The 15,208-nt window shown below is 33.5% G+C and overlaps 1 protein-coding gene across 3 annotated transcripts in view; it reads left to right on the top strand.

The window, feature by feature from the left end:
* The window catches only part of LOC108737055 (growth arrest-specific protein 1-like), a 100,219-nt gene that overhangs the window by 77,376 nt on the left and 7,635 nt on the right, over positions 1 to 15,208 (top strand). For 2 of the 3 annotated variants that reach the window (XM_018469717.1, XM_018469716.1), the window contains exon 2: positions 11,876 to 12,150. In XM_018469717.1, coding sequence (XP_018325219.1) covers positions 11,878 to 12,150 — 273 coding nt within the window. In that variant the 5' untranslated portion in view covers positions 11,876 to 11,877. Of the gene's footprint in view, positions 1 to 1,936; positions 2,042 to 11,875; positions 12,151 to 15,208 lie in introns of those variants that run through there. The other variant, XM_018469715.1, reaches the window with a different exon arrangement.

Below are 15,208 nucleotides of genomic sequence, written 5' to 3'. Positions count from 1 at the left end.
TTATTAATTTATATAATAAAGTGGATTGTGTAGTATTCTAAACTTGTAATAATGATGAAAAATCCTGAAATTAATTTCAATTATAAAATCAGTTTTATTAAAGTATTTTACTGTGTTCTTCAATTAGTGTTATTTATTTATCGTATTTCTATTTAAATAATGTGTAAATTAAATATTCATTAGAAAACTACGAGCTGTTTATGTTACATAATGTAAATCAGGGGAGGAGTGGCGGGTGGCGAACCTACTGTAACGGTCCTGTTACATGGGGAGGGGGGGTCAAGGTTTATGTTACGTAACGATTTTAGATCAGAAGAGTTGGGAGCTCTGTTCTGTTAGTTCGAAAGATATACATCGAACAAAAATTCGTATTGATGACTTTTTTTCATATTTCTCATAGAACAAAAGTTCTGTGCGCCCAATGGCAAAGAGGCATCAAAATTCGCCGAAATTTTTAAAAAATTCAAAATAATTATTAAAAATTTGAAATTGATAATTTAATCTATTCGTAACTTATCTTAATCGATTAAACTATCTTTTCAGAGACAAAAATTTTTTTTATCCATTACTTCGTTGTTTTTTTAAACAACTTTTCTTTCGGTGAACATGACTGCTAAACTACTTACCTACCAAAGAAAATGTCACTTCCTAGTCAAGGGATGATGGAAAATTGCCTACACACCTGGGCATGAAATAAACATACGGTCTGAAACATTCTTTACTTTTACAGTCTAGGAACTCGAACCGTCTTAGATAGATATATAGAAATTACAATCTACAGCGTTGTGCCCCAAAAGAAAACCTGGCTAAATCCCTGTGACTAAATATGTTAAATGCAGAATATACTTCTTTTAATTCAAGGCAATAATGTATCATTAAAACAAATCTAAAACTCATAAAGTATATGATTGTCTGTTTAATTGGTCATTGTTCCTTCTTTAAATTTCTAAGTGGATTTTAAATTTCTACATGGAATTGACCTTTTCGCTGGGATCGAAAAATGATCTATATTACTAGTCGTTTAAAATAACGAAATTGTCATTGGACATTCTCCACAAGTGAAATTGTCCAGTAGTTTTGTTGTGTTGCCATATATGAGATGAAAAACTTTTCTTTTTAAGCAGCGATACTTTCTAAATACTTTTTATAAGTTGAAAGAATCTTTGTGACAAGTTTAAAATTAACATTGTTCAATATCTTCGTTAAGTAAAATTGTTTGGGACCTGTGCTAGTGTTCGTTAATTGACTAATTATTTAATTGTTTTGCTTTCCTTTCAAAAACTCCTACAAAATAAGTTCCACAAGCCCACATATTACGTTCAAATACATGGAACGTATACCACCTACCTATATATACTAACTTCCTTAATAAGTCAGTAGTTAAAGAAAAGCGCTTAAAATTCTGTTTACAATGTTTTTATCTTGTGTTGACATTAGACCAGGTAGTAGTTCATGTATTACAAAATAAGTATAGTGTACTTGATTGTTAGCAAAGAGATATTACCTACTTATCAGTTTTCTGATGCCATGCCGTTAGTGAAAGTAAAAGTATAATGTTTCATTGCCGTGCAGTGTAAATATTATTTTATTATGAATATGAATGATTTTACAGCGAAAAAAATATGATCTTCGCTAATAGATTTGACGACGGATGACAATAATAAATATTAATGTGAAAATTAATTTTCAATTTTTCACCCACTATAAACTACCTCAGGTTACCCCGGGTTCTATTCCCGGCGAGGGTGTGACATCGACAAATTTTTCGTCAAAGTGTTTGATGACATAATAAGTCTGTCGGCGCGGAGACTTTATTGAGGAACGTCTCAATTGATTTGACGGTATCACCATGCTCGATAAAATAATGAGAATAATTTTCAAATACCCTTACATGGACATGCAAAATGTCACGTAGACCTTAAAGCAAAGTAATTGCAAACGAGAAATTTGTTAGAGTAGGCGCAGCTCTCACTCTAGTAACAATACTTTTTACGCGGGTTATTTAAGACAGTTACTTAAAAATTAGCATCCCGTTTTATCGGTAAGTAATACATAAACTTTTGATACGATTAAGTGACCTAAAAATAACATTGCGGTCAAGGTTTTTTTATTTTATAGATAAATAATATTGCAATTTGTAATACATATTATTCTTTTTGGAAAATATTTAAAACACACATTTCAAAACAATTCTTTATCTCTCTGATTGTACCTATAAGTAAAACTATATTTTTTTTTAAGTTACCAAAATTATGCATGATAAAGATACAACATATGTTGGTTACGTAAGATAAGCAAGTAAACTTTATAGTAATGACATCAATGTGATAACTTTTTGGTTTAGTTTTTTTTTAATTGCATAATCTTTTCCTAAAAAATTATGCAATGCTCTTAAACGTTATTGGTGTGTATTTTATCAGATGGGATGTTAGATATTATTAATGATATTTGCTTTTTGATTATGTTAATCACATAAAAACCCTGTTGGTCCAATATTTTAAACATTATGATATGCAGGTAGGTATATTTTTGCCAAACTTTTTATTACAAATAAAATTTAAATGTAAAATAAGTGTCAACTTTTATGTCTAACTAGTCACAAATTAAAGTCTCTAAGCCATTTATTTATGTATGTACATAAAAAGGCTTATTAATGCCATTATTTCTAAATAACTTATGGCAAAAAATATTATTAATAAATATGGACCATACTATTTTATTTAATTTATATAAATTAAACATTACATTAAGAGAATAAATTATAAACAAACGGCATTTTTACGTTATCTTGTAGCAAATCAGGCAGACACAATTTAGGAGCATGTCCCTGCCCCTAAAAAATGGGAATTGTACGTATAAAAAGTTTCCATATCTTCTCTTAATTTTTTTAAACTGGAACGTAGAATCAGAGCCAATTTATCAAAAGTTAATTGTTAATTTTAAACCAACTGACCAACGTTTCATCTATTATTAATTAATTTAAATTAATTATTTCAAACTTATATTTTAGAGGCTACATTTATTTTATTACAAGCAAAAAGTGCTATGAATTCCGAAGGGAGCTTAGAAAATGCGTTAATGCTGTTGTTCATACGAATTTTACTTTTAAACGTCATTGTTTCCTCGTGGTTTTAATTCATTATAGAATACTAGTTCTTCCCTCTGCCCCCGGCCATTTTTATTACTCAACTATGACGTAGTGTCGGCCATCATTCTTTTCTAATTGTTGCAGTTATCGGCCATCATTCTTTTTCAATTGTTGCAGTTGTCGGCCATCATTCTTTTTCAATTATCGCATTGTTACCGATGTCGGCCATCATTCTTTTCTAATTGTTGCAGTTGTCGGCCATCATTCTTTTTCAATTGTTGTCGCATTATTACTGATGTCGGCCATTATGATTTTTTAATAGATGATAATGATCAATGATAATTCTACTTTGCCCTGTGCTGACAGCACTCATAATTTCTTTTATATATAAAATTTACATTAGTACTTACAGTTACTGTGATTTTAACTAAATTATTATTCATTATTTTAATTCCTTACGCCTAATGTTACACCAAAAAGTATATGTACTGTAAGCCGCAACAAATTAGTGATAAGCAAAGGTGGCCTTGGTCTTGCGAAAATGTAAGAACAAGACTGTCTTTACACTTGTAAGATCAAGATCAAAACCGAACGAACAAGACTAAAACCAAGACCGAATATGCAAGACCAATACTAAATACGCAAGACTGAACAAAATTTTACTTCCGATGGAACATTTTTAGTACCTAAGATTTTCAGTTTGCTTTAATAGATTTTAACACTATAATATAAAAGAAACTCTACCATAAAACAACATTTATTAAAAAATTCACGAGCTACCCCTAAAAACTGTTAAATCGTGCTAATTTTTTAAGAAAATTCTTAAAACATAATAAACTAACAGATTTACGTAAGAGACCGACAAGAAAAAATGTAGGTTTTTTTGGGCACCTCATGTGCGTAAGCATTTTTAATTAGAGTAATCTGAAATTCAACATATATAACTAATTTTAGAAGAAATAATGATTTCACTTAAATAAAATCATAATAAATTTTTGGACAAAACATTTTTGTTTTATATATACAAAATACAAGGCATGACAGTATGTATTCGTATTTATGCTTTTGGATCTGTTACATTAACAGGGTACGCAGATTTACGGGAGTCGGGTAAAATCGACGCAGTTGGTATATCCGCACTGCCACACTTGGACATGATCCCACCACATTAATTCTCTGATATGTCGCAGTTCTATACGCAAAAAAAACCTTTCCCAATAATTACTTTATTTTTATCACGTTATTTAGACAGTTATTGTGACTATAGTCACAGCCATTGCTTAAATAAAGAAAGGAAATGTTAAAAAATAAAGTAAACGTATTTAGAAAAAGCTTTTGACAATGTTAAATGAGACAAGATGTTAAATATACTTAAAAATGTAGGTAGTTACAGACAGGGATGCACACTGTCACCGCTACTTTTTAATCTATACATTGAAGACGCGATCAACATCATTAAAGACAGTACAACTGTAGGGATAAAGATACAGATGCAAAAATTTGGTATGCTTAGATTCGCAGATGATATATCAGTATTAACATCTAGCAAGGAGGAGTTAGAGATAGCTTTAAATAAAATGGAAGCGGTACTGACAAAACAGTATTGTATGAAAATAAATAAAGTAAAATAAAAATGCTGGTATGCAAGGGAAGAAAAAATAAGGAAAGAGCAAATATAAAGATAGGAGACGAAAAATTAGAAGAAGTGGCTGAATTTAGGTATCTAGAAAGTCAGAGAAGTCAGGACGGAAGGAGATAAAAAAGGAGATAAAAAGCAAAGGATAACGCAGGATCGAGTCGTTTTCAATAAAAAGAAGTCACTTCTATGCTCGCGAATGGTTAATTTAGAAATTTGAAAAAGGTTGTTAAAGGTGTATGTTTGAAGCACGGCGCTGTACGGGTGCGAAACATGGACAGTGGGCGCGGCGGAAAAGAAAAGGTTAGAAGCGTTCGAAATGTGGGGTTATAAGCGAACGATGAGGATACTGTGAATAGAGAAGGTCAGAAATGAAGAGGTATAAGAAATAATAGGAGAACTGAGGACTAATACGGAAGTCAATAAAAGATAGGTTGGTAGGACACCTTCTCAGGCATGAAGGTCTGGTCAAAGACATATTAGAGGCAGAAATGAGAGTTAGAAGGGGTAGAGGAGAGGAGAGACCTAGATTAGATTAGTGTTCGCAAATAGTTAAGGATATGAATTGTTCTATTTTTAGAGAAATGCGAAAATTAGCTCTGGATAGGAAAGAGTGGGCGTGCGTGTCCTACTAGTCTTAGGACTGACAACCTTATGAGGATGATCTAATATAGTTTATAGATAGAATAAATTACCAAAATGTAACTGTAATGTCAACTCAATATTTGTGGTATTTTATTTTTTAATTTTTTTCTTAATACCTTACATTGGAATGTACAATAAAAGAAAACCTTTATTAGTTCCCGAATTACAGATGAAGTCACTTTCGTTTTCTATAATTCACTTTCATTTTTAAACCAAATTTTCCACGTTTGACCTGTTAAAGTATGGCCTGGTGCGGCTTTAATGGTTTGTTGTATAATTTTTGAGAACAATGACGTGTCGACTAATTACATACGCGATATTGAAAGTGAGTATGTACAACATCATTTATTCAGTTGAGTAGGCTGTAACAGTCCGTTGAAATTTTTCATGTCAACTCTCTATGTTATGTATTGTACTGTACAAATGACACGAATCTGTGACCAATTGGCAAAAGTTTTAAACCTGATGAAACGATATCGCTTCAAATTTCGCGGCATGAAGTGTAAATGCAGTGTGAAAAGTGTTCTGAGTCCATTATAAGTTCTTTAATGTTTTAACGAACACGTACTTTTAATTCAGAAGCTTGACATGTTATTAAAAGAAATTAATTGAACAAAGACACGACTGGTTAGGCATTATTATTAAACCTTAGATTCAATTACTTTTATTATAACAACTTTTAATTATTGTATCGACGAACAATGTGTTGTAAAAATATTCATTTGTTTTATCGGGGATTGTTTTTTAAGTGTAAGAAAAGTCTAGTGAACGTTGATGGTTCTAAACAGGAAGTAAAGTATTGTTTGAAAATTCATTACGCTTCGATTACTTCCGGGGAAAAAACAGTTGTTTGTTTATATTTACAATTGCGTCATCAATGGTGTATTGTTCAGAAAGAAGAAATGAAATCTTTGTGTGATATTTTCCACGCTAATGAGAAGTTAAATATAAATTCAAAAATTTTACAGGGTGGCCACACTCTGGAAAATCTGGAAAACCGGGAAATTAATTGATTTGTTGTTAGGGAAAAGTCAGGGAATATCAGGGAAATTTTCCCACAGCCAGGAAATTATTACAGATTCAATTCAAAACAATTTTTTTTTTGCAAACGTGACGACGGCTCCCGAAAATTATTACACGGATAGTTTTATGACGTCTGGCTATAATCATGCGGCAATTCTCATATTGTCTAGGACTTTGGGTCTTTTATGATGTCCAGCTATAATTATGCGGGATTTCCCATATTGTATCTAGGAGCCAGACCTATTCCTTCCATCTCTTTAAAATTCAAATAAGTTACACCCCTCAAGAAAATGAACCAATTAAATTCATTTAAATCCCCGCAAACTTACATTTTAAAATATTTCGAACAGCTTCCAATACTTCTTGGAAAAATTGAGAAGAGTTTTGCTCGAGAAATCGTAGTAGTGACATTAACTGTTACAAACTTCCTGATTATTTTTTTTTTCTTCGTACAATTAAACAAATAAACATTTTTAATTTAGAACGTCACTTTATAATGCAATATTAAACATTTAAATTTTAAACAACCATGTATTTTGGAAAGTGAATAATAACAATAACAATAAATTATACATTTTAATTCCCTAGTTTGAACCTTAACCTTTTCTGTGTTAAAGTATGTTACTAGAAATCAAATTAAGAGATACCGAGAACAAAATAACTTTACATTGTTCACATCAAGGAGGTTTATCATACTTTATGATTGGCCTGTAACTATAACTTAACCTTCAAGGTCTTACTTTATTACAATTGGTGCTTTTACATACAAACTTACCTTTTTGAGTCATTTTTCCGGCCCTCATTTCAATAAGGTGTTTATTGCCTCCTGTTGATCCAGGACCTGTAGATGTACTTCCGAATAATGCACCAACAGGCATTTTTAATAATTGCTCCCTACAAGAATTTTTCAATATGACAGTTTCAAATATCTGTAACTTGGTTTGCATTATAAAATGTAATTAATGAAGAAATACATATTTTGAATATATTGCATATATGGGTGGATTAAATAAATATATATATATATATCAGACAGGTAATAAAAATACAAGAACATCTTGCATTATAAACGATGTTTCTAAAGTAATATTGAACATGAACTATAGTTTGTTGACATGCATGTCGTGTAGATCACTCCAGCNGTGGGTGAGACCACCGCAAATTTTTTATGGGGTTTCACTCAGGTGACCACCCTCTTTCGATCCTCCCTACCCCCACCCCCTTCGGAAGATCAAGACATTTACTATTTTTTCTTCATCTCTGTATAAAGTGTTTAAATTATTATTATTGCTACTTAAAATAGATGCTTTGTAAATAAATTTAATCAAGTATTACATTGGAAGCGTGGCATATAGCCAACACGTTTGTCTCAGAAGGCGAGCTTAATATTTTGTTCATAATCATAAATAAGGATGTTACAACTGTGCGTGTTATTTTTATTTCCTACAATACAAATGTTCGTATGTTCGTATATTGTAGATTTGTATGTATGTTTGTATTCATTGTCAGAGAGTATTAACCTTCTCAAACGCTTAATTATTTACTGTACCATTGACCTTTCCGTGATGTAAGCACTTTTAATGCCAAACTAAACGGTCTTCACTTTTAATCGTAAGTAAAACAAAAACAGTTAACACTGTATTACCAGATAATGGTACCTAAAGTTGTACAAATATAACTATTAGATTATCAATTTTATGTTAATTTTTAATCCTTTATTTTTGATTCATTTTCCACAAGTGAAACTTCTGTATCGACGATAGGAAGGTAATTTACCAGGGTATAAAACTTAAAATTGTAACGAGTCATTTTAACAGGCTTCAGAAGCTAACCTATTAGTATCTAACAACCGATAATCCCAAAATTGTCATTTCGACAAATTGTCAGCAGATTGCGTCTACATAAACTGTTTATGTATTGTATATGCGTTTGTTGGTTTCTTAGAATTACAGAGTAAAGATTGCTGGAGAAATAGATAGAACAATTCAAGAGGAAAGTTTATACGTATAATACATGCATAATACAGTAGCGTGTTGTATAATTACACGTTGTATTCCTTTATATAAATTATTTTCTTATTGAAGTGAAACTACTGTATCGGCGGTAGGAAGGAAATTTACCAGGGTATAAAACCAAAAATTGTAACGTCACGATGAGTCACAGCATGTCCAAAAGGAGTCATTTTAACAGGCTTCAGAAGCGAACCCATTAGTAGCAACTGATAATCCCAAAATTGCCATTTCGACAAATTGTCAGCAGATTGCGTCTACAGGAACTGTATATGTATCGTATATGCGTTTGTTTGTTTCTTAGAATTACAGAGTAAAGACTGCTGAAGAGGTAGTTCATAGATTATAGAAATATATACTAAAAATATAAATCTCTAATCTATGAGGCAATTGCTGGTCCATTTAGCAACAAATTACTTCGCTAGGAACCTGACCGCGACCGATTACAAAAGGTAATTTTGCACAGGAATATCAATGATGTAGTTTCAATGTTAGATGTGCTACAACATGCACTAAATTATAATATTAGTAATAGGGTCGCAAAAATACATAAATACCTAATTTTTTGGTAATGCACCTGTACACTAACAGCCTTTGGCTTACACTGCAGTTAATTTAAAGTAGAGATGCACCGGATAGTGATTTACTTATTAGTATGTTTATAGGCTAGTTTCAACGGTTTCAATACAACCCTCTCGTTGAAAATCTGCCAAATACCAAACCAAATCAAATTTCATGAACCATTAACTGTGATTGTTTGGCCAGGTACTCGGTTATTTAGCAAAATCACTGTCTGGTCTATCTGTGGTATTAATGTTCAGTTAGCCAAGGAACACGGGATTAAAAGTTGCGCGTAAATAGTTAAACATTAATCTTTCCAATCCTTTTATTAATGAAAATATTTAATTTCATATCAATTTTCCACTAAAAATGAAAATAATTACGTGGGGTATATATATTTATATACTAAGTATCCCAAAAGGAATTTTGCCGGTTTGGTACCTGGGTACTATAGTTAATGGTTCATGTCTTAGTTCTAGCGGACTTTCCATTAAATACCACCCTCACCAACGTTCCAAAACACATTAAGTCTAGTTCAAAAAGTCTTTTAAATAATAATTGTCATTTTCCATTAGATAGGTTTTTTGTTATATTTATTTAATTATTATTGCTGGCACTGGATCCTAAAAAAGTGCCAGATCCGCTGGGTACCGGATCGAAATTGGGCAACCGGAATGTTTCTAAGTTAAAGAGTAGTCCTGCAGCAATTTAATTTCGAATCATTTAAAAATAATAATTGGTCCACTCATCACTTTGCAAATTCTAAAAGTAACTATAGGTAAGTTTTCTTTAAAAATAAAATTCTGTTGCAGCTTGGAAAGTAACCTTTTTCAATTATCAATAAATAATACGCGTTTATTAAACTTTCCGTTGCCAAAGGGAATTGGCGTTAGTCATAATTAAATAAAAATAAACTGAAGTGCTTCTAAGTCACCTAAATCTTCTTGTTTATACAACATCAGACAGCTCAATAATCATAAGTACGTATATATATCTGCGAAAGTGTCTTATTAGTCTTTAATTTACCGACTACATGTGATAATTTCTACAATTAAGATTAATTATCGAATGGAATTGCTATGATAAAGGATGACAAATTGTTGTCTGTTATCATTAACTCTAAAACTACATATAAATAATATTGAATATTTTAGTAATTATCTTTATTTCGTATGGTATATACAAATTCAAGAGCCCTTTGATACAAAAAAAAATTTACTTTTTTGGTACACTTAATCTGTCGTACGCCCATAGAAATTAGAAATGATACATTTACAATTTCGGATTTTATGTATGTAGTCCGATTTCCCTTCATTGATAATTGTAATTTTAAAATAGTGAAACTGCCACTCTAACGTTTCGTCAATGGCTGATTCAGACCTCCTCTCAGGACGTATTATATACAGGGTGTCCCATTTATAATAATTAAAAAAAGAACCATGGCTTCCTGACACAAAATACAACAAAAATGTGTTATACAACTTTTTAATCCAGTGACAATTGAGCTCGTAAATCGTCTTTGTAAATTTGAACGTACAATTTGTTTCATTACGGGCCTGGATCTAGGCGACTAACGTCGCTCAGCTGATCTAGTGTGGATGTAACAAGTACCTATTGGGAAGAAGCAGACAGAATGCACTTCTATCTTGTAAAAAAAAAGGTAAAAATGAAAAAGAAAACTGTACCTTTTATAAAAAATGTTGAAATTGTCCGCCATTCGCTTCAATGCAACACTGACAGCGGCGTACCCGGTTGCTTCGAATTTTGGCCCAGATACCGGGAATATTTCGAATCATACGATAGGCATTGGTAATGTAACTCACCACCAACTGACGGTTGAATAAGAACCCTACTAGAATGCACTATCACACTACTAATTGTCCTTATTGTAATAGTCTTTTATGAAATGACCACTAAATAAATAAACTAACACTAACAAACAAGTAAATTCCACAACAATCCAAAGCAAACTGAACAACCTGTTAGAAACTACGACATTATGTGTATTTATTCCAGTCACTTCCAGCAGTGTAATTATACGAGGTTATATCAATATTTAGCTTTTTACATTTAATGAAAACAAAATAACCAACTTGGTCCTTCTGGACACATCCTTGTATTACCCCACGTGGGGTTAATGAGCCCTGCCAGGCAAAAGTAACGTTTAACACATGTGAATGGTCAAAGTAGGTCTGCATCTTGTCTCAACTTTTACAACCATAACACATACATTTGTTTTCGTACACTAGTACGTTATGTTACAAACCTTTACCAAACGCTGGGTGGTGAGGGTTGTTTGTGCACCGCTTCTAACTATTCCGTAGTTGTTAAAATTTCTTTTCTATTTAAAATAACATAATACTCGACGTCATGGACTACATTAGGTCCACTTCAGTTTACGATCATGGGATTTTCGATTGTGATAGGTACGTAGTTTTTCTAACATGTTTCAGTCATCTAATGGACCTTAACGCGAGTGCATTTTCTTCGGCTGATCCGTAACTTAATACCAAACATAAACAATAACATCACCCCAAAAAGCAGCTGATTCCGACCTACTGAAGGTGAATTTTTCTACGATCAGCTGGCAATCGTAATTAATTTGCGATTGTGCAGGGCCGGCATCGAAACTGTTATAATTTTATAATTTTTTATTTTGTTTCAAAAGTCAAAAGTGTTATAACATTTTATGTTCCAAATGTCCGTAGGAATCTGTGGTATAAATATTAATTATTATAACTAGGACACCCTATATAAGAGGGGATGCGTAACTCTTAACCCTTTCTTAACATCTACTGTAAACCAGTATTTTATTCCTCAAATTATAGAGATTGAGGCAAGGTATAGAAAGATTTAATTCGAAATAACGTTGAATAGTATCGTATTTTTGATTTGGTTTCTATTTTGTTTCAGGCATGTGGTGGATCATGATGTCATTAGCAGCAATGGCAGCCGTGGCAGGTAGCACAGCTCAGCAAGAAAGAAACGCCGATGAAGAAGTGATGTCCTGCGAGGTAGCTCGTATGAGGTGCGCATACAGAGTGGGCTGTGGAAAAGCCCTGCAGCATTACGTCATGGGCTGTTCTGCTGTGCTTCAAGGAATGAACGAGCTCGCATATTGTCCCGAAATTTGTCAAAATTCTCTCATAGCCCTCACCTCTACGGAAGAAGGAAAACAGCTAATGACTGTAAGTCAACTTCCTTTTTTGTATGCGTTGTTATTTTTGACCTGAATACGTCCGCATTATTAAAAATCAAGGATAACTAAATCGCGGGCGAGGTTCAATTCAGTTTCGTGTTGTAGCAGAAAAGACATCACAATGAAGTAGCGTTGAGTTCAAATTAAAAGTAGACACATTTCAATGAGATATTATTGTAAATTCATCATCATAATGGTCGTCGGTCCTAAGACTGGTTGGACACTCACCTCCAATCTTTCCTTTCCTGAGCTAATCTTCACATTTTCCTAAAACTAGAACCTCTACTCCCGTTAACTCCTGTTTCTGTCTCTAGTATGTCTCTGACTCGAGCTTCATGCCTGAGAAGGAGTCCTACACCAACCTATGTCGCCTATCTCTTATTGACTTCCATAGAGTCCTCTGTTCTCCTATTCTTTCAATTCTAACCTTCTCTATACACGGTATCCTCATCATTTGCCTCATCATCATAAGGTCATCAGTCCTAAAACTGGTTGGACACGTACCTCCACTCTTTCCTATCCTGAGCTAAACTTCGCATTTCCCTAAAACTAGAACAGCCCACATTCTTAACTATTTGCGAACAGTAATCTAATCTAGGTCTACCTCTACCCCTCCTAACTCCTGTTTCTGCCTCTAATATGTGTCTGACTAGCCCTTCATGCCTGAGAAGGTGTCCTACCAACCTATCTCGCCTATTTTTTATTGACTTCCATAGAATCCTCTGTTCTCCTATTCTTTCCAATACCTCTTCATTTCTAACCTTTTCTACCCACGTTATTCTCATCATCCGCCTATAACACCACAATCATTTGCCTATAACATCACATTTCGAAGACTTCTAACCTTTTCTTTTCCGCCACGTCCACCGTCCATGTTTTACACCCGTATAGCGTAGCGCTCCAAAGATACACCTTTAACAGTCTTTTTCGAATTTCTAAATTAACCGTTCGCAAGCATAGAAGTGAAGTGAAGGCAACTCAACCCTTCGCTATCCTCTGCTTTATATCCGTACTACTCCTCCTTCGATTCTGACTTATCTAACTTCCTAGATACCTAAAATCAGCTACTTCTTCTAAATTTTTCGTCTCCTATCTTTATATTCGCTCTTTCCCTACTTTTTCTTCCTTTGCATACCATTATTTTTGTTTTACTTTTATTTATTTTCTTACAATACTGTTTTGTCAATACCGCTTCCATTTTATTTAAAGCTATCTCTAACTCCTCCTTGTTAGATGCTAATATATCTATCCCTACAGTTGTACTGTCTTTAATGACATTGATCGGGTCTTCGCTGTATAGATTAAAAAGTAATGGTGGCAGTGTGCATCCCTGTTTGACTTCCTTTCTAATATTTACTTCTCTACGTTGTAGCTCCAGCTCTATAACCGCCTGTTGCTATTCATACAAACTAAGTATCACTATTGCCTATTATATCTAAATCTGGTCTATTCATCTCAACTTTCAAATTTTCTAATTTCCCTACTTGCGTCATTGACCTAACATTACGCGCTCCGACCCGTGAAATATTGTACCTTCCCCTGTTACACTTATTAATGACATCCGCCGAGGTAGTCCCCGCCCGGACATCCGAATGGGGGACTAGTTTACCCCAGAGGACGTCATCATTTAATTTGTATAGTTGTATGTTTTACTAGGGATCATACTGTGGTGGTTTCCCGTTGCCTTCCACATCCTAGTATTATGCATCAGAGTGCCTTACCGATTCTCGTGATCTCCGCCACCCTGTAGATTATTCTCTCAAAAAACAAGTCAAAATCAAGATTATACTTCTATGCACTAGAACCTATACATCCTACTCTTGAAATTTTGGTTCTTGTCTAGCCAAAATTCAAAATCAAATTCACACTAAAGTAGCAAAATCAACATAGTAGGAATAATACAAAAAGCAGTAGCATAGCAAGATGATAATGAGCCTGAACGCGAACACTGCCCATCTAGTCCGAATTTTGTGTCTTGCACCATCGGAAGTCACCCTTGACATGCATAGAAGAAGCAACATTAAATCAATTAAATGTATAGATAAGTAACAATAAAAAGACACTTGGAGAAGTTTCACTAAATTTTATTGCGAACTCGATGTACATTTCGCCTTCTGAAGACATCTTCAGGAGTATTAGTAAGTACATACTAAAGTTTCGGTTACAATATTTTTCTTAAATACTACGGCGTTTGGGTAGTATTACTTTAGGTTCTAGGAGGGGGTTGTTACCGAACTCTAGTTGATCATTAGCTAGTTTTCCAAAAATAATTTTAAATTGTTCCGCCATCTAAAAGAAGGTAAAGTTTTAGATCGATACGAGATTTTGAAAATAAAAAAAGCAATTTCATTAATCAAAAACTAGCTAATGGTCAACTGGAGTTCGGTAAAAACTCCCTCCTAGATCCTAAGCTAATACTTCCTAAGCGCCCTAGTATTAAGAAAAATATTGTAACCGAAACTTTTGTACTGAACGGTAACGAATCAAAGGGGAGGGGGGCTAGGGGCCTGTAGGCTCCCCCGAAAAAAAAAAAAAACAAAACATTGTTCCCTACTGCAAATTCTAGATCCGCCACTGATACTTAATTATAATCCTGAAGATGCCCTAAGAAGGCGAAATGTACATCGAGTTCGTAATAAAATTTACTAAAACTTCTCCAAGTGTCTTTTTGTTATTATTTTTTATAATAATGTTTCACCATGGGTTTCCGGCCAATTATTTTCATAAATGTAAACCCTAGACAAAAAATTTCAGTCTCTCAGAGTCTTTCAGCGTCTCTCACAGTCTTTCACGGTCTCTCAGTTATTGCCTAGGTGTCCTTATGGATCTCTCACAGTCTCTGTATGAGAGACTCGAACGATAAAATTGTTAATTCAGAGATTCGAGTCTCTCACAGAGAGACTGAATGAATAAAAGTGAAAAATTGAGAGATTCGAGTCTCTCGTTCAGAGACTGGATACGAAATGAGAATCTCTCTATGAGCGGCTCGAGTCTCTCGTTCAGAAACGCTAACAGTTTTTTTGACAGTCTCTCTCAGTGACACTCGA

Source organism: Agrilus planipennis, unplaced genomic scaffold (genome assembly GCF_000699045.2).
Source record: "Agrilus planipennis isolate EAB-ADULT unplaced genomic scaffold, Apla_2.0 scaffold112, whole genome shotgun sequence".
NCBI classification, from domain to species: Eukaryota; Metazoa; Arthropoda; class Insecta; order Coleoptera; family Buprestidae; genus Agrilus; species Agrilus planipennis.
The sequence above is the reverse complement of the archived record's forward strand: the minus strand, read 5'-3'. Positions and strand labels throughout refer to the sequence as shown.